This window comes from Phyllostomus hastatus, unplaced genomic scaffold, assembly GCF_019186645.2.
Source record: "Phyllostomus hastatus isolate PE091 unplaced genomic scaffold, TTU_PhHast_1.1 phas_contig_62, whole genome shotgun sequence".
Lineage (NCBI taxonomy): Eukaryota > Metazoa > Chordata > Mammalia > Chiroptera > Phyllostomidae > Phyllostomus > Phyllostomus hastatus.
In genome coordinates this window covers 3036592-3061121 of record NW_025333921.1, presented here as the reverse complement: position 1 = coordinate 3061121, position 24530 = coordinate 3036592, and the positions used below count along the sequence as shown (strand labels likewise).

The following is a 24530-nucleotide window of genomic DNA, read 5'->3' as shown; positions in this document are numbered from 1 at the left end:
AGCATATAGATGATTTTGAACTTAAAATCTTACATAATAAACCTTTAGTAATATTTTTGTGGGATGCCATTAAACCATGTCAATTCTTCAAACATACTGACTTTTGCATCTGTTCCTTCTTTCATTTCTACTGCCTCAATTCCTCAGACTCTCATCTGAAGTATTGAGCTGAAGTGAACCTCAGCTCCCACCTAAGCTACTATTTGGTCCATTCACAAAATAAAAATCTCTTTTCTCAAAAACCAAAACCAAACATTTTACAACCCCTACTGACAATAAGGTCATATATTTTTTAAATGGGATATAAGCCTCTCCCCCTGCCATAAGGTAACAGCCTCTTACAGTACCTTGAGTTAACAACCTTCTTGTTCTCCTCCATCTTATCTGATGCCTTCCTACAACTAATCCCCCTTTAAATCAAAAAGTAGATAACCAGAATAGACCATTAACTAGGGGAGAATTTTTAAAGAGTTTCAAAAAAGTTTTCTGTTTCTTCAAATGGGATAATTTTAGAAGTGAGTTATTTTGAACTTTCAAAGAACTAAAATTACCCTATCTTAAAGGACATATCTCTAAGATGAAAGGTGTAATTCATTTTGAGAAAGCAGCCAAATTCTAAAGTAAATATCTGACTGAAACGTGAACAATCTTACTATGAATATAGATGAACAATCTTAAAGAAAGTAAAGACAAAGAGAATCGTTTAATAATGTCCTAACTATATTATGGTCAAAAGACATTTATCCTTCAAAATTAGCTTATTAACATGAGAGTCTTAAAAGCAGACCACAGGGGGGAAAATTTAAACAAGAGTAAAAAGCTATTAAAGAACACATGGCTCAAAAATTACAACTATGATATATTTTTTTGGTAAAAGCCAAAGGCATTTTTATTAAATTCAAAAGGTGAAGATTTTCATTATCACTAACATTATTGTTAAGTTAAAGTCCATGCAGTGATAAAAAAAAGACTTGGGAGATTAGAGAACAAAAATGGTAACATAGGAAACTCTAACACTCCATCCTTCCACAGAACAATGGAGAGCCAGCAAAAATGGTCAGAAATATTTTTGGAACTCTGGGATCTAACTGAAAACACAACCAAGGAAATGCTTAATAAATGGGGGGTGGAAGGGAGCAAGGGGGTGAACAACCAAATTTTAGTAAAAGAGCTCTGTGGTCCTTTAACTAACCCCATTTCCCCATCCCATTTCCCAGCTCAATGCTGGACTTGAGGACAACTTCCATTCTTGGTGCAGGTTACTACCATTACAAGAGGGAGCGATACAAATCTTGTTCTCAAGGAACTGTAGCAGTGTGTTTGACCCCTCTGGCGGTTCATTGAAGGATTGGCTCAAAAGTTTCCCTTTGTTTTATCTGCCTTGAAGCTCTCCCAGGACTGATGTGGCTTTCTGGATGGTACAGTATTTATCAAAAACAGTGAAAAGCAAATGTCACTGCTGCCATCTGGGACAAGGGATAACTGTTGAGGAAAGCAGTAAACAGACCAAGCAGGCCAGGAAGCAAGAATCTGGAGATGGAGATACCTAAGGGAGTGAGGGCTGTGGAAAGTTTCCACATATTCCAAGGACTCTAGAAGACCCCATGCAAGCCGAAGGCAGGAAGCATGTGCAGGAAAATAATGAAGAAAATGAAAATTCAAGCCCAGTGAGTTAATGCCGATGCCCACTAGGATGGCTAAAGTTTGAAAGTCATAACAATACCTAATGCTGGTGTGGAACTCACATGCACTGCTGATAGTAAAACCACTTTGGAAAATTTGTTTGGCCCATTAGCTGAATACTTGTATACCCCATGAACCAGATATTCTACTCTTGCATACCCTATGAACCAGATATTGTACGTCCAACAAAGAATGCATATATATCTGTGGGGGATACATTTCAAGACCCCCAGGAAATGCCTGAAACCATGTATTTTCCTATACACACATGCATATGATAAAATTTAACATATTAATTAGGCACAGTAAGAGATTAACAACAATAACTAATAATAATATAAAATAACTATAACAATATACCATAATAAAAGTTATGTGAATGGTCTCTCTCAAAATATCTTATTGTACTGTATTCACCTTTTCATTTAAAGGAATACTTTCTGGCTTCTCTTCAGCATATCTGAATTGCTAGCATCACTACTCTTGCATTTTGGGGACATTATTAAGTAACCCGAGGGCTGCTGGAGCACAAGGCCTGTGACAGCAGGTCTGACGACCCAGGCAGCGACTATGTGACTGATGGGCAGGTTGTGTGTACGGCATGGACGGACACACTGGGGAGAGGGAAGATTCACATCCCAGGCAGGTCAGAACAGTACACTGAAATTTAAAACTTATGAATTGTTTATTTCTGGGCTTGTCCATTTAATATTTTCAGACAGGTAATGAAACCAAGGAAAATGAAACCATCGATGAGGAGCATCTATTATATGTGTTTACCAAGAGACGTGTGTAAAAATGTTGAAGGAAACAATATTCCTAATCATCGAAAACTAGGAACACTCAAATGTTCATTAACAGTAAACTGGACAGGTAATTTATAATATCCATGAAGCTGAATACTATAAAAAATTAAAAGGAGTGAATGAGAGCCACATGTAATAGTATATAGTATACAGCAAAAGAATCAATATGTGAAGGAATATAACTGTATGACTATTTCTGTAAAGTCAAAAAACAGACAAAACTAAACTAAAAATATTTAGGGACACATATTATGTGATGATACCACAAAGAACTACAAGGCAGTGATTAAAATAAAAGTCAGGACGTGGTAACCTTCTGGGGAAGCAAAGGCACCAGGGGGTTTCCAGGGTGTTGCAAATGTTTCTTGACCTGGTGTTAGTTACACAGGTGTTTATACTGTGGTAAGTCATTAAGCTTCACATTTGTGTTTTGTACACTTTTGCAGATGCACACTTCATTTTACTATGAAAATTTTAATATTACACAAAAAATCATGAGTGAAAACATGATCATGTACACATATCTATATACACATTTTTAAAGCTCTTCATGACAAAACTTAAAAGCAACAAAATGAGAACTGTTATGCACAGTAAGATTGGAAGAACAAAGTTTCATAGCAAAGTTATAGTAAGATATTACAAAAATCTAGATAATCAGTTCTCTGTACTCAGTGAATACTAAGGATATATAAAGATATTCAAAGAATAAAAACATAGGCCAATACATTAAAAATTAATAATGTACTAGTCTTTAGAAAATGCTAATGAAACTCTGATTTGGCATTTGTACCTGTTAAATTAACCACTGCTGTCAGAGTATAAGTAAAGATTTTCATTCACAGGTAGAACTGAAAACAGACACACTGTTCTAAAGGGTGTCTGATGTATTTCAAGCATTTTCTTTCCTGAAAATGTAGGTATTTCAAAAAATATAATTACAAAAATCACATATAAAATAATTCATACCTTGCTTGAGAATTTTTGGGCTCTCTATCTAACAAGGCTGTAAAATCCTGGATGGCTGAATTCCAGCTTTCATTTTCATAGTAAAACATTCCACGCTTCAATAATGCATCTGTTCTTGTGGGATCATAAAAAATGCACTTCATGGGGAGGGTGGGGTGGAAGGGAGACACAAAAACATATCACATAATGAAAAAAAAAGAACAAGAAAAGTATATAACCCCATAGCAAATTAAATAAAGTACAATCACATTTTTAACTTCAAATTATATAAAAGCAAACTACTTTAGATGTAAATTTTGACATTTGCATTTAAAACCCACTTTTTTAGGAGGTCCACTTATCATCAAATTCTGGAAAGAGGATGTTTTCTAAGAGAGAAGGAGAAAACAACATACGCAAGCAGCCAAGGCTTTAGTCCACTGAAATTTATACTGATAACATTTCATAAGAGAATTGTTCAACTAGAGTAGCACTATATTGGATCTATCAATTTTATCCCAATTATATCCCCAGCACTTCATCCCCATTAAAGATAAAACATATTAGACCACATCAAGGCTGATTCAATCAAATAAAATATGGATTAATGTAGCCCCTAAAATGGTAAAAACAAATGAGTTGGTATTGGCATGATTCATTTATTTCACACTGACATACAAGCAATAGAGTAAAAAGACTAAATCGTTGTATATTCAGTTATAAAGCTCCTCACTTATTGACAGTGGGAAAAAAAACAAAGCGCAAAGACTACCAAGCATTTTTAAAACAAGAAATAATTCTCTAAAAAGTTAGTTTGACCTCCAGTTACTTCATCAGTCTATTTTTAAACTATTGGTGCTAGAGGGAGGAAATGAACAGAATAGATAATTTAATGATTTCAATATCTTCAAAAGAAAATATTAGAAGTATTTTTTCAAGACCAGGAGTTATCAAAACTTACAGTATTCTCTTGAAGCAAAAATACTGTCAAGTATATGGCTAACCATCAAGGATTAAGAAACAGGGAAAATGAAAAGGTAAATTATTTAAATAACTTATAAATTCTCAATTGTATGAGAACTAAGAATTTAGAGTTAAAAGTCAGAAGGTCAAGGTTAAAATTCTGCTGCAAACTGAGGAATTCTTTGCCTGACTGTAGCACTTCAATGTACAATTCAGCTAAAAGTTCACTTCCTCAAGGAATTTCCTTGATATTGCCCTACCAAATATAAATTACTCGTCCATTATTTTTACTTTTTTATAGGAGCCATCATAATTTGTAATTATATATTTATGTATGTATTTCTTTCTTTAATGTCTGTCCTTTGAACTGTAGACTCCATATATAGGAAACATGCCTATTTCATTCACTAAGATTTATTCACTATATTATAGAATGCCTCAGTCAATAAATATTTATGTGTGAATAAATGAATGAGTGAACAAGCTAGTGAGCACAGCTTCTTTGGAAGTAGAAGGGTTTGCTGCAGAAGAGAACCAGCTTTTTGCGTCAAGAGTTAAGTAGAAAATGGATTTTCTCTATTGTTTGAAGGAAAGAAACAATTTTCAAAAGTTTCCTTTACCACTGTTTCATGGTAGAAGAGGAGAGCTGAGAGAGCCAAGTCCCCTTTTAGCTGCCTCAAATGCTCCAAAACCCAACTCTTTGATGTAAATCCATTCATTCACTAATTACGGTGGTTTTAAAAATTTGATATAGTGTTAATATCACTTCCAGTAATGAATGCTCTAGGTCTTATTCTACAATAAATTAATTTTAATTATACAACATATATGAAAGAACTGCGACAATTTGCTATAACATTTGGATGAGACTACCATAATCTAAAATATATAAATAATGGCAGCATCATATGTGATACAACTTACTTTTGCGAAGTCATCCATGGCCAGCACTCTGTTTGTTATTTCATACATCTCACCCCTCCTGAAATATATGTCAGCATCTGTGGGTTTGCACTTAATTGCCTGGGTATAGTTTAGAATCGCGAGAGTGATATCTTTTTTTTTCCTGTAAATTTCTGCCTTGGACAAATATGCCTCTAAAGACAACATAAAAGGTACAAGTTAGTGTTACAGTCCTTTTATTAACTGAAAAATCTTAGAGATTAATTTGTCTTTCTCCAAAACTGTAGTCTTAGAATAATGTTTCTCTATCATATTTTCTTAACCATTTAATGCATGGTTGTTGTTTTTTTTTTTTATTTTCAACAATGCAACATTTGTTCTCAAAGTCTGGATAAATACTCAATTATGGTTTAAAAGTATCTTCAATTTCAATGTGAAATAACAAAAATTAACTATTACTTTTTTGAATGTCTGAAATGTTTCACAACATTTTAGTGTTAGTAGTAAAAGGTTAGATTTTGATAGCACAAAATTTTATGCAGTTTTAGCAAAGATCAGCAGAAATCAAAAAACATTTAATAAGCTCATGCTACATTCTAGAGGTATGTTGTGGATGCTGGGGATACAAAGATTAATATGACATTTTCTTATTCCCAAAAAGTTTCACATGGAGTCAGTTATCCAAGTTGTTAAAATAGGTCACATAAGGTTAAATGTGTAGATTTCATCCAACCATGTCATAGGGACACTACAACTCTAACTCAGAGATTTGTGGTCAAGAAAAGGCTTGTGAATCACTTCTAAAGTTAAAATGTTTAAGTACATATTCTCGAGGGATAAATAGTAAGCAATCAATTTATTGTAATGTATACCAAGAACATTAACATTTCAAACCATGGTGAGTATTTTGAAAACAATATAGGATCATATGAGTCTTAAATTTATAGTATCAGTAGCGAATTTAACTTAGGAGTATCACAGCCTGTTTTGAGACCTAGGTCTCTTTATTTACACATCTTCCTAATACTGCTAAATGACCAAAGATTAGGTAAAGATATAATTGATAACTGTACAGTAAACCTACCTGCACTATTTTTATTATATTTATTTATATAATTCAAGTCATCCAAAGCTTCATTAATTTTGTCTTGGAAAAGATAAATGAGATGTCGATGCCAAAAGGCATTGAGAAACAATGGTTCCAAGAGTATAGCCTAGAAAACACATGTATAAATTCACTTAGAGTTGATTTATTAAAGGAAAATATCCTAGCAAGTTTGTTTTTCTTTTTTTAACTTAATATTTATTATATTTTTCCATTGCCATTTATTTCTCTTTTACACCCTCCCCTGAGCAATCACCACACTGTTGTCCACGTCCATGAGTCCTTTTTCCTTTTTCCTCAATCTCTCCACCCCCTAACCTCACCCCCACACTAGCTGTCATCTGTACTCCATCTGTGAGTCTGTCTCTGTTTTGCTTGTTAGTTTAGATTATTCATTAGATTCCACATATGAGTGAACACTCAATCCCAATGGCTATGTTATGTATGATATAAAATAGTACCTCCCAATTTGGCAAACAAAATCTAGTACTTTTAATATATATTATTTGAAAATGTGAATAAATATAATTTTACAATCCCAAATGTACACTACAAATTCACTGTTCAAAATTTTAGTAAAAATTATTATATGCTTATATGCAAGTGTAAATTGTTAACATTGTTATTTTGATTAAATAAAACTTACTTCCTGTAGATCATTCATGGCACTCTGTAATTTTCCCAGTTTCCTGTACAGAGCTCCACGCCTACAATATGGAAATGCAGGATATACTTTCTTATTATTTATTTCTTCAGTCAAGATCTCCACTTCAGATTCAAAATGTTTAATGACCTCTGGAGAAAGATCACACTTCACAGAATCACTTAGCTCTAGTTTTGGTAGTTCTTTCACTTCATTAGACAAGTCTTTCTGAACACGTGTACTAACAACTTTCTCTTTTGTGGTTGTCTTCTGAGGTTTATGCTTAGAGAATATATCAAGAACCCATGTTCGAGGGTCACTATTTTCTGGAATCCCTCCCATACTTTGGGCAAATTTGTCAAAATTTAACAATGAAGGTACACTGGGACATCGTATTTGACGTTCATACAATGGAACTCTGAGCAAATGTTTCTTCTGTCCAGGAAGGATTTCATGAGACGTTGCCCTAGTTTTTGAAAGAGTGATTTTTAGTTCATATAAACATAATTATTTTTATAATCAGTAAGTCTACAATTCAGCTACAAATGAAATTACTCTTTCTCTGTTGTGCATCAGAGTCACCCAGAGACTTGTTACACACAGATTTCTGGTGTATTAGCTGGATTTGGTGGTCACAATTACCAAAATAAACCACAGAGGTAGAATAGTAACCGTATGATTTTAACTCACAAGGATCTGTGGCAGTAACTAAATGACCACAGGTCTTTAGAAATGGGATAGAAGAGGAGCCTGCTAAGGTGTACTTTGACTTACATCAGTGAAAAAAATTCTAGGTCTTCTAGATCTTCACAATCTCTTACCCAGCTCTCAGACCTAAGCCAGTTCATAATCCAAAACCTCTCACTTGACAAGAAGGCCAGAACAGGTCCCACTGAGGAAGTATCTTGCTATGTGGTCTCAGTGTATTATTTAATGAATTATCCTCTAAAACCTTTCAAAGATCTGGGAAAGAGTAAATACCTAAATCTTGTGGGGTTTATTAGATACTGGCTATAAACTTATGCTAATCCACAGATACCCAATGTGGATGCCAATGAAGTCCACCAATCAAATTAGGGAATTATGAAGGTTCAGTGGTAGAAATAATTTTGGCCTAAAACTACCTAACAGTAGATCTGGTGAGATATGGACCCATTCTTGGATAATTCCCCTAGTCCCAGAATGTGTAGTGTAAAGAATCAACTTAACAACTACATAAGCCAAAGATAATGGTAGTAAAGATCAAGTGGAAATTTCTGGAAAGGCCCTATTTCATCTCATACCACCATTCACGATAGTGTACTAAAAGCAATAGCTGATGATCAGGAAAATTACAGATTAGTGGCACTAAGAAAAATATGTCACCTTGTGTCTATAGAAAATAAATTCTGCCTCTCTTGGGGGTGTAGTGGAGCAAGATGGGCCAAGAAAACCAGGGTTAAAACCACAGATTTGCTTCCAGGAGCAAGCCAAGTTGGAAAGTGTTGCTAGTGGGAATCAAAAATGAGTGTGATTAAACAATCTTAAAGGTATGATATACAATGGTAAGAAGGATATTTCTATGTTAATGAAGTTAAGATTAGTGAAAGAAAGATCTCAAACTATAAAATAAAATTTATAAATATGCTCCATAAACTTATTTTAAAATAACACTTACTTCATAGTAACACTGTGGTAAATTAGTTTAAGATTTAGATTAAAGAAAGTAGGAAAGCTATACTAATGTATTATATTGGATCAGACTTCCAGTCAAGATGAAAACATAGGTAAAAATGGCTCACCTCCTCACACAACCACAACAAAAATTATAACCAGACTACAAAACAAATATCACCCAGAATCATCAGGAAACTGAGCTGTATGAAAGTCCAAAAACCAAGGAATTAATCCAGATGGACAGGAGCGGCAGAAATATGGAGATACATGGAGGAGTGCAGATGCAGGGACATGCAGAGAAATATAGAGAGGTGTGGAGAAGTGGAAACATGCAATGGGTGGTCCCACACCCATGTGTGGTGGATAAAAATCAGAAGGACGACCTTGGGATCACGGTGAGGGATCCTAGTTCCACACCATATCACCCAGCCCAGGGTTCCAGTGCCAGGAAGATAAGTCCCTATAACTTCTGGCTATAAAAACTAGTGGGGGTTGGATCAGCAGAAGAAACTGCAGGATTCTCAGGAGTCTCATCTTAAAGGGCCCACAACAGACTTAGGACTTACACAGATTCACTCCCTCTGGGCTTCAGCACCAGGGCAACAGCTGGAAAGGCATCAGTGACACATGGGGAAAAACTGGAGTGTCTAGCATCAGGGCAAGTGCCAGGGGAAAACATCCTCCAAGACAATGCCAGGAGGTGGCATTGTCACCTCTTTGAGCCCTCCTGACCACAGAGCCACAGAGCAGTGAAGCAAGTTGCCCTGCCTGGCTGATTACCTAAAGTTCTGCCTCATCCAATTTACTGGTGCACTTTTCTACAATAGGCCATACTACTAAGGCAGGGAGTCAAAGCAGCTCTCCCTACACAGAAACTAACAGAAAGAGGCTGCCAAAATGAGGAGAAATAAAAATATGGCCCAAATGAAAGAACAGAACAAAACTCCAGAAAAAGAACTAAAGAAAATGGAGATAAGCAATCTATCAGATGGCAGAGTTCAAAACACTGGTTATAAAGCTGCTGAAGGAACTCACTGGGTACTTTAACAGTATAAAAATGATCCAATCAGAAATGAAGGAGACATTAATTGAAGTAAAGAACAATTTTCAAGGAATCAACAGTGGAATGGATGAAGCTGAGAATCAAAATAAATGACTTGGAACATAAGAAAGAAAAAAGCATTTGAGAACAGCAAGAAGGAAAAAGATAAGGAGAGGCTAAGGAGCCTCTGGTACAACTTCAAACATACTAATACTTGAATCATAGGGGTGCCTGAAGGAGAAGAGAAGAACAAGAAATTGAAAACCTATTTGAAAAAATAGTGAAAGAAATTCCTTAATTTGGTGAAGGAAATAAACATACAAGTCCAGCAAACACAGAGAGCCCCAAACAAGGTGGACCCAAAGAGGAATACACAAGACACATCATAATTAAATTACCCAGCATTAAAGATATGAAGAGAAAAGGAGAGCGTTACCTACAAAGGAGTTCCCATAAGACTATCAGCTGATTTCTCAAAAGAAACTTTGCAGGCTAGAAGGAACTGGCAAGAGTGATGAAAAGCAAGGACTTACAACCTAGATTACTCTATCCAACAAAGCTATCATTTAAAATTGAAGGGCAGAAAAAAATGCTTCCCAAACAAGGTAAAACTAAAGGAGTTCATCAACCGCACACCATTATTATATGAAATGTTAAAGGGACCTATTCAAGAAAAATGAGAAGATCATAACTATGAACTTTAAAATGGCAATAAATTCACAACTATCAACAATTGAATCTAAACAACAAACTAAGCAAACAAGCAAAACAGAAACAAAATCATAGATATGGAGATCATTTGGAGGGTATCAGTTGGGAGTGGGAAAAGGGAGAATGGGGGAAATGCACAGGGATTAAAAAGTACAAATTGGTAGGTACAAAATAGACAGGGGGTTGTTAAGAACAGTACAGAAAATGGAATAGCCAAAGAATTTACATGCATGACCCATGGACATGTATTAAGGGTGGGAGGTATTACTGGAGGGAATGTTGGATACCAGGTGGAGGGGAACAAAGGGGGAAACTTGGAACAACTATAATAGCATAATCAACAAAATATATTTTTAAAATAATAAATAAATAATAAAAATGGTTTTCAGAGTAGGGACTAGATTGAGAGCCCAGGCTGCCTTCAGCTTACTGGCATGGTTTAAAACTTCAAAAAAAAAAAAAGAAGAAGAAGAAGAAGATCAATACTCCCACAGTTTGTTTTACTGCCTCGACCTCTACCTCATCCTATGGGTCTTCTCACCCCTCTTGGCAGTCTATACACATTTCAACTTCACTTATTAAAAAGCACATAACTCTCTTTAAGTGGATAATTTTATAATCAAAATGATAAAGGGGCAGGAAGCAGTAAAACATCCCCCAAAGCAGTGTTGAATCTGCTTATATCCTCTATATAGACAGAAGTCACCTCAGTCATAGCCAAAATGGTGCTGTGCAGTATTCTTTCTGGGATGGTGAAGATTCATAATACTTTGAAAAGAGCAAATGTATTGGAATCTTCTGATTCTGATCTAAAACATTTGTCAAATTAGGAAAACCTACCTAAAGTATTCTAAAGATGACCTAACAAAAAAGCTTCCAGGTATATTCGTTGCAGGGGAAACTTAACTATAAATCATGTGCAGAGAACTCAGTACTTGAATGGCATTCTCCCCTAGGATTGGTCTCTACTGTACTCTGTCACTTACACTTTCCTTAGAGTTATTCCCCAGTCTCCCAGTCTTCTAAAGGACAATAATCACCACAATAATGTATAATTCCTCTTCAGAACCAGCAAGACTTTACAACAATAAAGTGAATAAAACATTTATGAGTCTCTTATCACCAGAAAAGTCTTTTCTAAAAAATATAAGTTTAATGAATTCTTTACTGTCATTTGGGTATATCGAAAGAGAACAAAGCTCAGGGCTTTGGAAACTATTTTGACAGCTCTTGGGTGGTAAGAATTTCTGTCCTGAACACTAAACTATTAACATGCCTGGATTTTCAGTAACCTTTATTTCAGGCCCCTCTACATTTTTAAGCATGTTAGATACCATTACCTCCAAGTAAGAAGAAAAATTATTTCTTTGTATTGATCTCTGAGTTAGGGCTCATAACATACAAAAAACAATTTATCTATCTGGTTTTGTTACTCATTTCAATACTTTAAAAAATCAGTAAACTATTTCGACTTTTGAATGGGTGAAACTTGTTTGGAGCAGAGATTGGGTTTTGGTCCTACATCATCTCAAAAAATAACTTAGTAGAGTTTATTTCTTTCCATTAAAAGATTTTATGTAGCCATTAAAATTGATTTAGTTTTACTTCTTGACTGGGAAGCATGTCCTTACATTAGCCACACCTTCAATGAGTGAATTATAAAATGAAGACAAAAACCACAATGCATTTTATAAACTATAACAATTATTGATTAAACAAGACCTTTTTAGAATATTTGGAGGCTTGGACAACGCATCCAACACAAATGGAAGTTTAGTGAATTTCTGTCCTTTCTTCCATTTCAGCTTCTTTTTCTTGGGATAAACAATGTAACTGATGCCAGCTTTTCTAGATGCTTCAATGAGAGAAACAGACAGATCTCTTAGGCTGTGATTGTCCTGAATGGTGTCTAAGATGGTATCTATATTTTCTTTCGCAAAAGTGACTTCCTCAGTTGCGTTTTGCTCAATTATCCCACGACGTTCCAATTCCTTTGCTTTCTGAAACATCACCTCTCTTATACTGCTTTGCACATCATCCTTAATCTCTAACAGAACTGTGGTCCCCTCCTTCCTCAATTCAGCTAAAGAGTTTATTCTCTTATTAATGAGAAAACAAAGAGGTAGAAAAAAATAAAATCAATTTAGTTGCTATACATTTAAAATTAATTCAATTAGTTAATGTAGTTTGACCACTATTGAAAAAACTTTGTATCATGTATTCTTAATGTTTTTTCAAAAGCCAGTTAATAAAGTTAAAATGGGCATATAATGTACATCATTATAGTATACAATACTGTCTTGTACATTTGAAAGTTACTAAGAGTGTAGATCTTAAAAATTCTCATCACAAGAAAATAATGTGTTAACTATGTGGTGATGGATGTTAACAACTTACTGTGGTGACCATTTCACAATACATACAAATATCAAAGCATTATGTTATACACCTGAAATTAATATAATGTTATATGTCAATTGTATGTCAATAAAATAAATAAAAAATAGTGTCAATGTACAGGGACACAAAACAGAGGAATCAGTGAGTCAGTAAGAAAGGAGAATGTCAGAAATGAAAAATGAAATAGGCTAAAGTTAGGCAGGCTGAAAGCAAATTAGAAGAAATTAACATGGAGAATCAAGGAAGTTGACTGTCAGATACTTTGGGGGAAATAAAACACCTGGGAGCTAGGTGTCACTGCCACTGAAGGTGAGAACCAGCTGCTCAACAACGCCTGTGGATTCTTGGAAAAGCTGAAAGCATTTTTCTTGGTACAAGGAGGTGGGGATTTAAGCACTAGCTCTGCCATTTATCACTCTCTGACCCTTTGCTTTTCACGTGTAACACAAGGATAATATCTGTCTCACTTTCCTTCTCATCAGGATATTATGAAGTCCAAAATCAAACTGAAATAGTGTTCATAAAAAATGCTTTGACCTGGCTGGCATAGCTCAGTGGATTGAGCGCGGGCTGGGAACTAAAGCGTCCCAGGTTCGATTCTCAGCCAGGGTACATTCCTGGGTTGCAGGCCATAACCCCCAGCAACCGCACATTGATGTTTCTCTCTCTCTCTCTCCCTCTCTCTCTCTCTCTCTCTCTCTCTCTCTCCCTCCCCCCTCTCTCTCTTTCTCCCCCTCCCTTCCCTCCCTAAAAATGGATGAATAAAATCTTTTAAAAAAATGCTTTAAAACTGTGAACTCGATGCAGAACTGTGAACTGTGGGTCAACATTGTAAGTGACTTGATTTATAATATACCAGGTAAACTATGACTATAAGACATTTCAAAGTGCTGTTGAAAATCTTAACTTGGAACCACCAACCATAATCATACATTGGCTACCAAATACACACTCATACCCAAACTTGCAGTCAACTCTGGAAGAATCAACTGACTACCTATTTCAGGAAAGTAAACAGAAAAAGCACAGGTTTTGAATATTAATAGTAAGATAAAGATTTCTATTGAATAATAAAACCTGAAAAATTATCATACCTTTAATTGTGGAGATTGTATGCTGCAAAATTTTTTGATATTACTAAGTGATGAAGATTTTCTTGGAAAAATAAACTGAAATAATAAAATGATAATTATACATTGACTGTAGATACTATATGGTAAATGAAAATATGACAGTTGACTATTGGTAGCTGTTAAGGTAAATTTACAAAATGCAGAAAGACTAATTGAAGTACAGGTTCTTGCTGATTTTGAAGTCATCGAATTCAGAGAAGAGCAGAACTTAAAATCCTCAATTAATTTTGAAATTACTTTTTTAAGTTACCTAGTTAGTCCCCACTATGTGCCAGGTGCCACCCTGCAAAGCTTTCCGGGTGGTGTATGGGGCACAGGTGTGTATGAATGTGCCACAGATATGCTGAGCCACTCACCTTTTAACCCTGGGGGTGTGGACTGTGGAACCTGGAGCAGCCACTGTCCCCTGAACAGTCATCCCTACTCATGTATAACCTTGACCTTCTACTCCACAGGACTACACAAGTGTTAACACTTACTATGAGAGTTATTACATTAAAAGAATTGGGAGGTATTTCAGTATGTTCCATGTCCTCAACCAGTATAATGGTGGAAAGAGACATAAGGAAATAACTATAATCCAAAGTGACTGTGGCAATGACTATAAAAATGGCATAAATCGAGTGTGAGGGGACCCAGGAGAGGGAGAGGTTAATTCTAAACAGGAAAGAACCTGAACAGACTAACTTGAAGAGGTAGCATCGGGTTGGCCTATGAAAGGCGGTGACATTTCTATGGACTGAGAGGGGACTGAGAACATCCCTTGCCAATGGAATAGCCTAAACCAGGGCCTACAAGGGTCAAAGTGCTGGGATTATGGTTCCTAAGGACTCTGGTGCAGACAGAGGCTATATGGAGGTAGAAGAATAATGAGAAGTAGGATAGGAAATATAGTTGAGGCCAGGTTATAAGACTTAGTTAAGCACTCTGACTTTATGTGGCAGGTGAAGTTATTCAAATTGTTGAGACATATGCCACATAATCCTACCTGTGTTTTAAGAATATAGCTGGGGTCAGGAAGGAGGAAGGGCTGCAAGAATCAGCTACCAAAAATGGGAATTATCTGACAGGTCAGTGTAGGTAATGCTACTAAGGTAGTCTAGAAAGTGCAATTGGCATTTCAAACTAGAAAGTGTCATTCATTGGTTCAATTGTTTTGTATGTGATGCTTGCTGCTCTAGCTGCTATGGACAAAACAATGAACAAGAATGGTATGACACCAGGCGGGTGAGGACTATGAAGATCAAACATACAAGAGGACAAGTATTTAGGAAGTACTAAAGGAAAAATAGCAAGAAAGTGACCTATATTAAATATAAACATTATCCTCCCCCCAAGAAGTATTACCTCACTGTGTGGGAAGAGGCATGGACTTGATTAGCTGACTAGACTAGGGATTTGGTTTGTCCCAGGGAACCAAGACTCTATACTAGGTAGCACTCAGCATCCTGAGGGAGCGCCGAAGGGGAGCAGAGCTCTAAAGGCAATAATGTGGGGAGAAAACTGTTTCTTGTTTGTCCCTATAACATTCAGGACACTTCTAGATCAACATATAAATTTTCTACCTTTCTTCTTCTCTCAATCGCTAACTCTTTTCTTCCTGATTGAGTTTATTATTTAGTTTGGTTTTATTGATACACTGTAACCACAAAGATGAGCATGAGTCTAATTGTCATGTAAAGAACTCAGGTTTACTTGGTTTCATGACCAGGAATGATTCCCCCATCATAAAAAGATTTATAAACATATTCCTTTGATCTTTTAAGACCTAGAAAGAAGTGATAAATGAGTACAAAACCAGAAATTTTAGAAACAGTAGGAAAACTCACAGCAGGTTTCTGCTACTGATTAGTAAATAACATCCTTGGAGTGTCATAAAGACAACACATTTAAAAAGAGGAGTTGTGTCCTCCCCACAAAGATACCAGTGCACATTTTGAGGCATTTCCTGGACTGAGGAAACACCAATAAACAGTTTCCAAAATTTGTAGATATAATACCTGAGCTGTAGACAGAAAAAGTAACCAGTTTACAATTCAGAATAAAAATTTTACATACCCTATGCTTTCCATTGTACTGATTTATAGTGACACTTTCCCTGCTTTCAGGTGAAATTTTCTCAATTAGAATTCTGCTTGTCTGAACACTCTGTGGTTAAAAAAAGTTTTCAATTAATAGTGAAATACTTTTAAAAGCCTATGACCACTGTTAACTTTACAGTACATTATTAACAAAAGAGAAATGTATGGAAAGGGTAGAATTGTAGAAAAAATTCACCAGAGATGCATCAAAGTCCCACTACAACCTTAGTATTTGACCAAAACCCTCAATTCAGCTTCAGCATTGGCAGTTAGTCAAGCAGATAGGTACATCTATTATTTCTGGCATCCTTAATCTTAGCAACAGTCAATGGTCCTATGATCTCATAGGTTAGCATTGAATCTATGCAACATGGCAACAGCAGGATTATGAATAAAACATATCATTTGGATGATTGTCACTGCCACTATTCACTGTAAAGTACAAACAAGCATTTTAAATGTTAAATTAAATAAAAATCTCCTTATAATTCAAACACTATCAGTGAACTGTTATATGTGCATGCTTTTTGTTGTATGGGTAAACAGCTGCAATGATTATAATTATTATTTTTTAAAGATTTTATTTATTTACTTTTAGAGAGAAGGGAGGGGAACGAGAGAGAGAGGGAAAGAAACATCAGTGTGTGGTTGCCTCTTGTGCCCCCTACTGGGGACCTGGCCCACAACCCAGGCATGTACCCTGGCTAGGAATCAAACCAGCAACGCTTTGGTTTAAAGGCCGGTGCTCAATCCACTAAGCCATGCCAGCTAGGATTGATTGTAATTATTATCAAACATGCTACTTCTCTATCCTGAATCATATCTAAGTTAGAGAGTCTGGTGGATTCATGATGAAATAAATTATGCTGCTGCCTAGTTTACTGAAAGTTTGTAGGTCTCAAACAACTTTAAAATTTCAAATTCAAAAATTTGTATTCAATAAAAAATCAGCTTTAAAAAGTATCATGAATTAGCACTGAGAATGGAACAGATATGGAGAAGGCTATGGGAAATTTAGGAATTACCCACATTATTTATTTTTGTTCATCCTCTTCTCTTACATTTTTAGAAAGTAACTAGAGCACAATGTAAGAAAATTACCAGACATAGCAAAAAAAGGCTTTGTCAACTTCATCATTATTTTAAAAACCAAACTCTGAGACACACAAGAAATTTTGGAACTCTTTTATCATATGCTTATACAAACTTTTCAAATATGATACAAAGGTATCAATTACATATTTTAAAGAATGCTTTTTACAACAACAGGGACACAAACCTTAATACAGCAGGTCCTCAACATTTTATAACATTGATCTGATGCCACAGGAACTTAAATATGCTTGTATCAATTAGCCTATGGTAATTCGGTTTTGTTATATGTCATTTTGCTTAAAGTAATAGAACCTATCCACGATGTTAAGTGAGGGCTTACTGTAATATATTTCACAGATCTTAAAATAGCAGAACTTACTAACAATCAATGACAGCTTTTGAAAAGAGAACATGCTTCATATGTTGGAATATGCCAAGATATTACCTAAACTAATTTGCTTGATAGGGCAATTACAGTACTGCTTACACAATATCCAATGTAAAAATTCTCCTGCTTCACTCCAAGGATATTGCAGAAATTGGTTATGCATGCAATCAAAGTTAGGATGCAGGTGAAAATGAAAACAGTTTTGCTACCTAAAACATCAATTATGACTTCTGCTTCTAATTATGGCAAGCTAAGTAATTTTGCTGAGGACAACGAAGAAAGCTACACGTAATATGAAAAACAATCATTATCTTTTAAGCATCAAAGAGCTAACAAGATAATGAAGAGATACTGGGCCAAAATCTGAGAAAAGGCAAGAACCAGGTAAGTTAAATCCAGTATTCGAAAATAATTTTATTCTCAGGATGTTTACTAATGGAGCTGCAAATTGACACGCAAATATGCAATTTCTTGGGGCAAGGGTTACAGAAATTGAGAACCAGAATCTACCTGATGTACCTGAGGTGTGAAGCCTGATATGTATATGTATATACATATATGTATATATATACACAAACATATAGGTGTGTGTAAATATTTAAAATATACAAGTGTTGAAGGCTAAAAGGATATTACAGGGCTACACACTCAGATTAAGAGTTAGTGAAAGAAAATATCTGTGTAGACTTTCAGCTGGGGCCCTGTCATGAAGGAGGTCAGAGAAAATCAAGCCTCAACCTCATATTAAGGCTCTCCTTAAATGGTAAATATCCCATGTTCTGACAAAAAAAGTTTTCCTAGAGAAAGAAACCACCATTCTAGATCTCAAATACTTCCTAAAACTAATGGCTCCAATGCAATGGTAAGATTTAAAGATAACAGGTACATGAAGAAACAAAAGAACAGATTTGGAGGAAAAAATAAAAACTCTAAAAAAAAACAAAGCCAAATTTAAAAACACAGTAAACAAGTTTAACAGTGTATTAGATACAAATGAAGAAAAAATGTATGAACCTGAGCTACATGATAGATCAAAAACATCATCTGGAGCCCAATATTAGGAGGAAAAAAAGGAGCTAGCCCTGGCCAGGTGGTTCATTTGGTTGGAGCATTGTACCATACCCCAAAAGGTTGTGGTTCCATCCCTGGTCAGGGCACATACCTCAGTTGTGAGTTCAGGGAGGCTGCCAAAATAAAGAGACAAAGAAGCACAGCCCAGATGAAAGAATAGAACACATTGAAATTTAAATCCAAGACCATCTGATTGCAAAGCCTGTGCTCTGCTTAGTGTTGCCACAACAAAAAAAAAAATGGTCACCATCTACACTATCATTGAATTAATAGATACTATTGGGACATCTGGTACACCACAAAATGTAATAAATTTCATGAAACTGGTATTCTAAAGACAATAGTGCCTCATGTTAATAAGGATTGAGAATAAACTTTAAAATAATTTCAGTAAGTTTAAAAAAAGCACTTTCTCACATAAGTTGTATGTCAAAGAGATACTGAAAACTACAATAGAAATTATTCAGAAAATAAATGAATACACTACAAATAAAAACTTATGAAATAAGGTCAAAGTCTTACACAGAGACAACTGATGAATTATGTATACTAATTAAAAAGAAGAAATACAAAGAAATTAAATTTTCAATTCAAGAAATTAGAAAAATGCCCAAATACAAATGTTAACCTTCTATGGAAAGCAGGAAACTGATAACCAAAAAAAAAAATCTCAAAGAGAGGTAACAAAAATTCAGAGGAGCAAAACCTGAGTTAATACTTAAATCAAAAGTTTTTTGGTCAAAGATGCCACCATTTGACCATGTTTGTTTTTCTGGCTCTATGGCCATGATAGCTAACAGCTAGGTGCTCATATATCACAATCCTTGCTAAAAAAAAAATTAAAGGGATGGTTTTATACTGATGAGAGTATACTAAGTAGTTGGACAAGTAGAGATGAAATAATTTGCAAGTGAAAACATATGAGAGAAAACAAAAAATAAACTCGTTTCTAAAAAAAATTCTACTCTAGTAAAGAAAAACTCTAAAAAAAAATCCATTAGAAATGGGTAGTAAATTATGCAGCATTGGAAATGGAGATTAAAACTGAAGACGGAATATATACAAATGCTGCATATAGCAAAAATCTCAATTAAACAGACGGTTGTCTGTAAGGATATATATCTAATTAACTCAAGAAAAAACATTAAACATGAATAACCCTTGAATTAGAAAATGAAAGTTTTATTTGTCAATCACCTTTCCAGGCAGTGAATTCTTCCACATTTTCAAGATTATTTCTATGCTACATCAATTTTGGCATATTAAAAAAAAAAAGATGAGCTGTTAATCAATTTACGTTACGAAGCAAGACATACCTTGATGGAAGAATTTAACTAAGGAAAAAAATACACTACATATAGGTTTCACTCAAGTATATTTTAAAAAAGAAATTATTGCCTAATATATTTCAACACACTATTTAAGAAAATACACCATGGCCCTGGCTGGCATAGCTCAGTGGATTGAGCACGGGCTGCGAACCAAAATGTCGCAGGTTCGATTCCCAGTCAGGGCCCATGCCTGGGTTGCAGGCCATGGCCCCCAGCAACTACACATTGATGTTTCTCTCTCTCTCTCTTTCTCCCTCCCTTCCCTCTCTAAAAATAATAAAATCTTTAAAAAAAAAAAAGAAAATACACCATGATCAAGTAATCCAAGATATGTCAAGATATTTTAATATTAACATTCTTAACATGTAGTAACAATAGGTCATATATGACTGTGATTCCATCCTGCCTTGGTTGGAGAGAAGCTAAGAGATAAACTAATGACTTTATTTCAAGCAACAGATATAAACAGGATTTCACTGATTTAATCTTACCTTCGATTTTATTACATTATTATTCTGTTATGCTTTCCCTGTGATTTCCTTAACTATTTTGTTTGACCCTTTTCTGATATGTTTTAGTAAGCTGCCTAAAATTTTGTGCAATTAAAATAACCCTAAGTACTATTAAAAACTTATGCACAATGATGTTCATTGCAAAATTTAAGAGGAAAAATAAGGAGAGCAAGAGGGGGTAAAGGAGAAAGAAAAGAAGAAGGAAGAGGAAGAATGTTTAAGAATGAAAGAAAATGGACCAAAAAGTGAGCAGTAATTGTCTCAAGGGAAAAGAATAGATGATTTTGGGTTTCTTCTCTTGATCCTCATTTTTAAAATAATTGGTGTAACAAAATTAGAGCAAGCAAACACTCTTTACAAGAAAAATTAATAATTATATTGGATAGTAGTAAAATTTTTTTAACATTATGTAAACTAAAAATGTACTTTTGAAAGCAAATGAAAATACCATGAAGATCTAAACAACCCAATCACTTTTATGTCCTGGAACCACAGTCAAACAAAATATTCTTTCAAAAAGAAAATTCGACTGGCTAAATTAACATGGATAAGTACAAAATTTTTTAGAAATGTACATAAATACAATATATGTGTGTGTATATATATATATATATATATATACACACACACACACACATACTTAAGGGTTTATAAGTATATGTGTACATGTACATATGTAATATATATTATATAAAATTTTTATAGCACCATTTAACATTCTTAATTATGGTAATAGTTGTATGACAAATTACATAACAACTGTCCAGTAAAAATTAATGTAATAATCAATTATACAATTTAACTATTAAATAATTACAATAGAAAAATTCATTTCGTATATTACCTCATATTTTGGATATAGTGTTTCTCTCACGACAGATACTGGAACATGGAATTTGGATGAATTTAGATTCCAAAACAACTTTGTAAATCCTGGATACGCTGACACCTTTGAAAATAACATATAAGGCTATTAGAAACTAACAAATGATAAGTCTCTAGGGTAAAAACCCAAGCTCCTCTCAAAATCATTATCTAGTTGCCCAGAAAGTGAGGTGATGGATTCCATAGCCTCTGAAAGTCTCGGAAAACTTTTCACACCCATCAGATTAGCAAAATGTAAAGTTAGCAATTCCAAGTGGTGCCAAGAATGGGAGAAATTAGTAGAACTGCACCACACTGGAAGCAAACTGACCATTTGTATTAAAACAGGAAATGTACATCCTCCAACAATTGCACCTCCACCACGATCCAACAATTGCACCTCCACCTATACAGTCTAAGGAAATTCTTACACATGTGCATAAAGAGATATGTACAGGGTGTTTATACTGTATCTGAAATAGCAAAAAACAAAGCCCGATCTCAATGCCCATTAACAGAAAAGCCGATGAAAAAAAAGTGGTATATTCGTAGAACTAAACACTAATCAAGCCATTCAAGCACAAAAATTATAAACTACTATAGATGGATCTTAGAGTGTAGTATTTTTAGAAAGATGCATATAAAATAATATCTCTATATAAATGTACATAGAACACACAGAACTACAGTATTTATTGTTTAAAGTCACAAAAATAAACCTAGTAAAGTACAAAATCATAGAAAGACCATAATTATAACAGTGACTGCCCTTGGGTAAGAAAGAAGAGAAATGGAACTAGGAAGTATGAGGATTTAATTAAATTATTTAAAAAATATTTTTATTTAAAAAATCTGAAACAAATATAAAAAGGTTAACATTTATAAATTCTTGATAACATACCTCCAAGCATATCTTACTTTAGTTTGTATAATTTATTTATGTTTTTTAAAACTTTTTCCAAATAAAAATTAATCAGGCATAGGAAAATATTTTTGGAGGTGAAACTATTCTGCATAATGCTGAAATTATAGCTATCTGACATTATGCATTTGCCAAAACCTACTAAACTTTATAAAACAAAGAGTAAACTTTAATGTATAAAATTAAAAAAAAAAATTAGGATATCACGAGAAGTCCCAAGATAGAATACAGACTGTAACAAAACAATCTAACTATGTTATAAATGTATGAAACAACCTCACAGAAGGGGGAGAGGCAAAAAGTTGCTGACTTTAGTAATTTGGAAGTGAGTAGATATATAAAACTAAAGGCAAAAGAAACTGTACATTACTCTGTACTTTAGTTTATAAAGTTGTTTCCCATAGGAATATGGCTGAACAATTCTGATACATTTATACATGTACACTTCCATATCTGAATTGAGCAATTAAGTAAATGGACGGAGAGTGCTGGGATCCACGTTTGTCACTGTTGGAGTAGGATTTAAAGGTGAGGGGAGGAGGCTAGAATGACCTATGTGGTAATGAATTACAGTTGGAAACAACAGTGTGAACCTGTGTTTAGCTTCATTTAGGCACAGATAGTTACATACAGAAATATTTTTAGATATGAGTATTCACGGAAGTTAGTATACACACATACACTGTGTCAACTAAGATCTGGAAACCACAGTAGCAACAAGCACACCTAATGCACAGATGTTGGTGGCTAATTACAATCTTTAATAAAGGGAACCAGGGCTTCTTACAGAAATTGATGATTCCATGGACTGAGGCAGAAAATATACAAGATGAGCTTAGAGCATCTTGTAATGCCAGAAATTAAGGCAGAGTTTTTAAAAATCCCACAATTGGGGGGTATGCTGAAGGCACACAGGAGCCAACTGAAGGAGCGCTCAATTACCAAACCTCAAGCAATTTTAGCAAAATGATAATAAATAGTACTGGATTATAATTCAAAGTATAAAAAATATCCACAAGTCATACTGATATAAAAACTTGAATGTATAAATGGGAAGAATAGATTAGTCTACACAAATTTAAATTAATTTTAATATATACTGAGCCCTCATGGAAGTAGAGCATAACTCCATATTCCTTAAGTGTGAGCTGCACATGGTGACTTCCAAAGAGTACAGTATGAAAAAGTGGGGAAAAACAGAAACTTTACAGTGAAAAAACCTGGCAAATGCTACTGCAGTCAGGTGATCAAGGTTAACATCAACAGTGATAACTTGTGTTGATAAAAGGAAGTCTGGCATGACATGATGAAAATGGCACTTTATCTCAATGTTCTTTCTACCGAGATGACATCAGGCAAACTCCAACTTGAGTACATTCTACAACTATTTGACCAGTACTCCCCAAAACTGTCAAGATTATCAAAAAACAAAAGTGTCAGAAACTGTAACATCCAGGAGAAGCTTAAGAAGATATGACAACTGAATGTAACTGGTATCCAGGATGGGCTTCTGGAACAAAAAATGAACATTATGTAAAAACTAAGGAAATCTGAGTGAATCATGGCAATTAGTTAATACTGTATAAATATTGGTTCATTGATTTTAATAAATATACCACCCTACTATAACTTATCAGTTTTCTATGGCTGCCATAACAAACTAACACTGGGCAGCTGAAAACACAATACAAATGTAGTCTGTCACTATTCTGGAAAATAGATGTCCAGAAATAAGGTGTAGGAAGGTACCATGCTCCCTTGAAGGCTCCAAGGTAGAATCCGGCCATGCTCCTTTATAGCTCTAGTAGCAGCCAGCAGTCCTTGGTGTTCCCTGGCTTGCAGCTGCATCATTCCAGCTGTGCCTCCATCACATGGCTTTACTCCCTGTGCATCTGTGTGTTAATATGTTGTTCTCCTCTTACAAGGATACCAGCCCGATTGGCTTTGGGGCCCACCCTAAATCCAGGATGATCTCATCCCAAGATTTTTAATTACAATTAAGGTCATATTCACAGGTACTGCAGGCTAGGACTTTTGGGGCCACGATTCAATCCACTATTATCATATTAGTAGTAGAGGAACCAGGGTGTTTGGTATATGGGAAATCTCCATGATGTCTTTGTAATTTTTCTGTAAGTCTAAAATAATTCTATAAAATAAAGTTTATTATCAATAAAATAATACAAGAATACCTCAGAGATATTGTGGGTATGGTTCCAGACTGAAGCAATAAAATGAATATTACAATGAAGCAAGTCACATGAACTTTTCAG

The 24530-nt window shown here is 34.8% G+C and overlaps 1 protein-coding gene across 1 annotated transcript in view; it reads right to left on the bottom strand.

Moving 5' to 3' along the window:
- The window catches only part of TTC6 (tetratricopeptide repeat domain 6), a 227119-nt gene that overhangs the window by 50937 nt on the left and 151652 nt on the right, over window positions 1–24530 (bottom strand). Inside the window, exons 8-15 of the mRNA XM_045848545.1 lie at window positions 21316–21420; window positions 16052–16141; window positions 13955–14029; window positions 12183–12559; window positions 7055–7517; window positions 6388–6517; window positions 5325–5497; window positions 3459–3595 (exon numbers count right to left, since the gene is read on the bottom strand). Coding sequence (XP_045704501.1) covers window positions 3459–3595; window positions 5325–5497; window positions 6388–6517; window positions 7055–7517; window positions 12183–12559; window positions 13955–14029; window positions 16052–16141; window positions 21316–21420 — 1550 coding nt within the window. The remainder of the gene's footprint in view (window positions 1–3458; window positions 3596–5324; window positions 5498–6387; window positions 6518–7054; window positions 7518–12182; window positions 12560–13954; window positions 14030–16051; window positions 16142–21315; window positions 21421–24530) is intronic.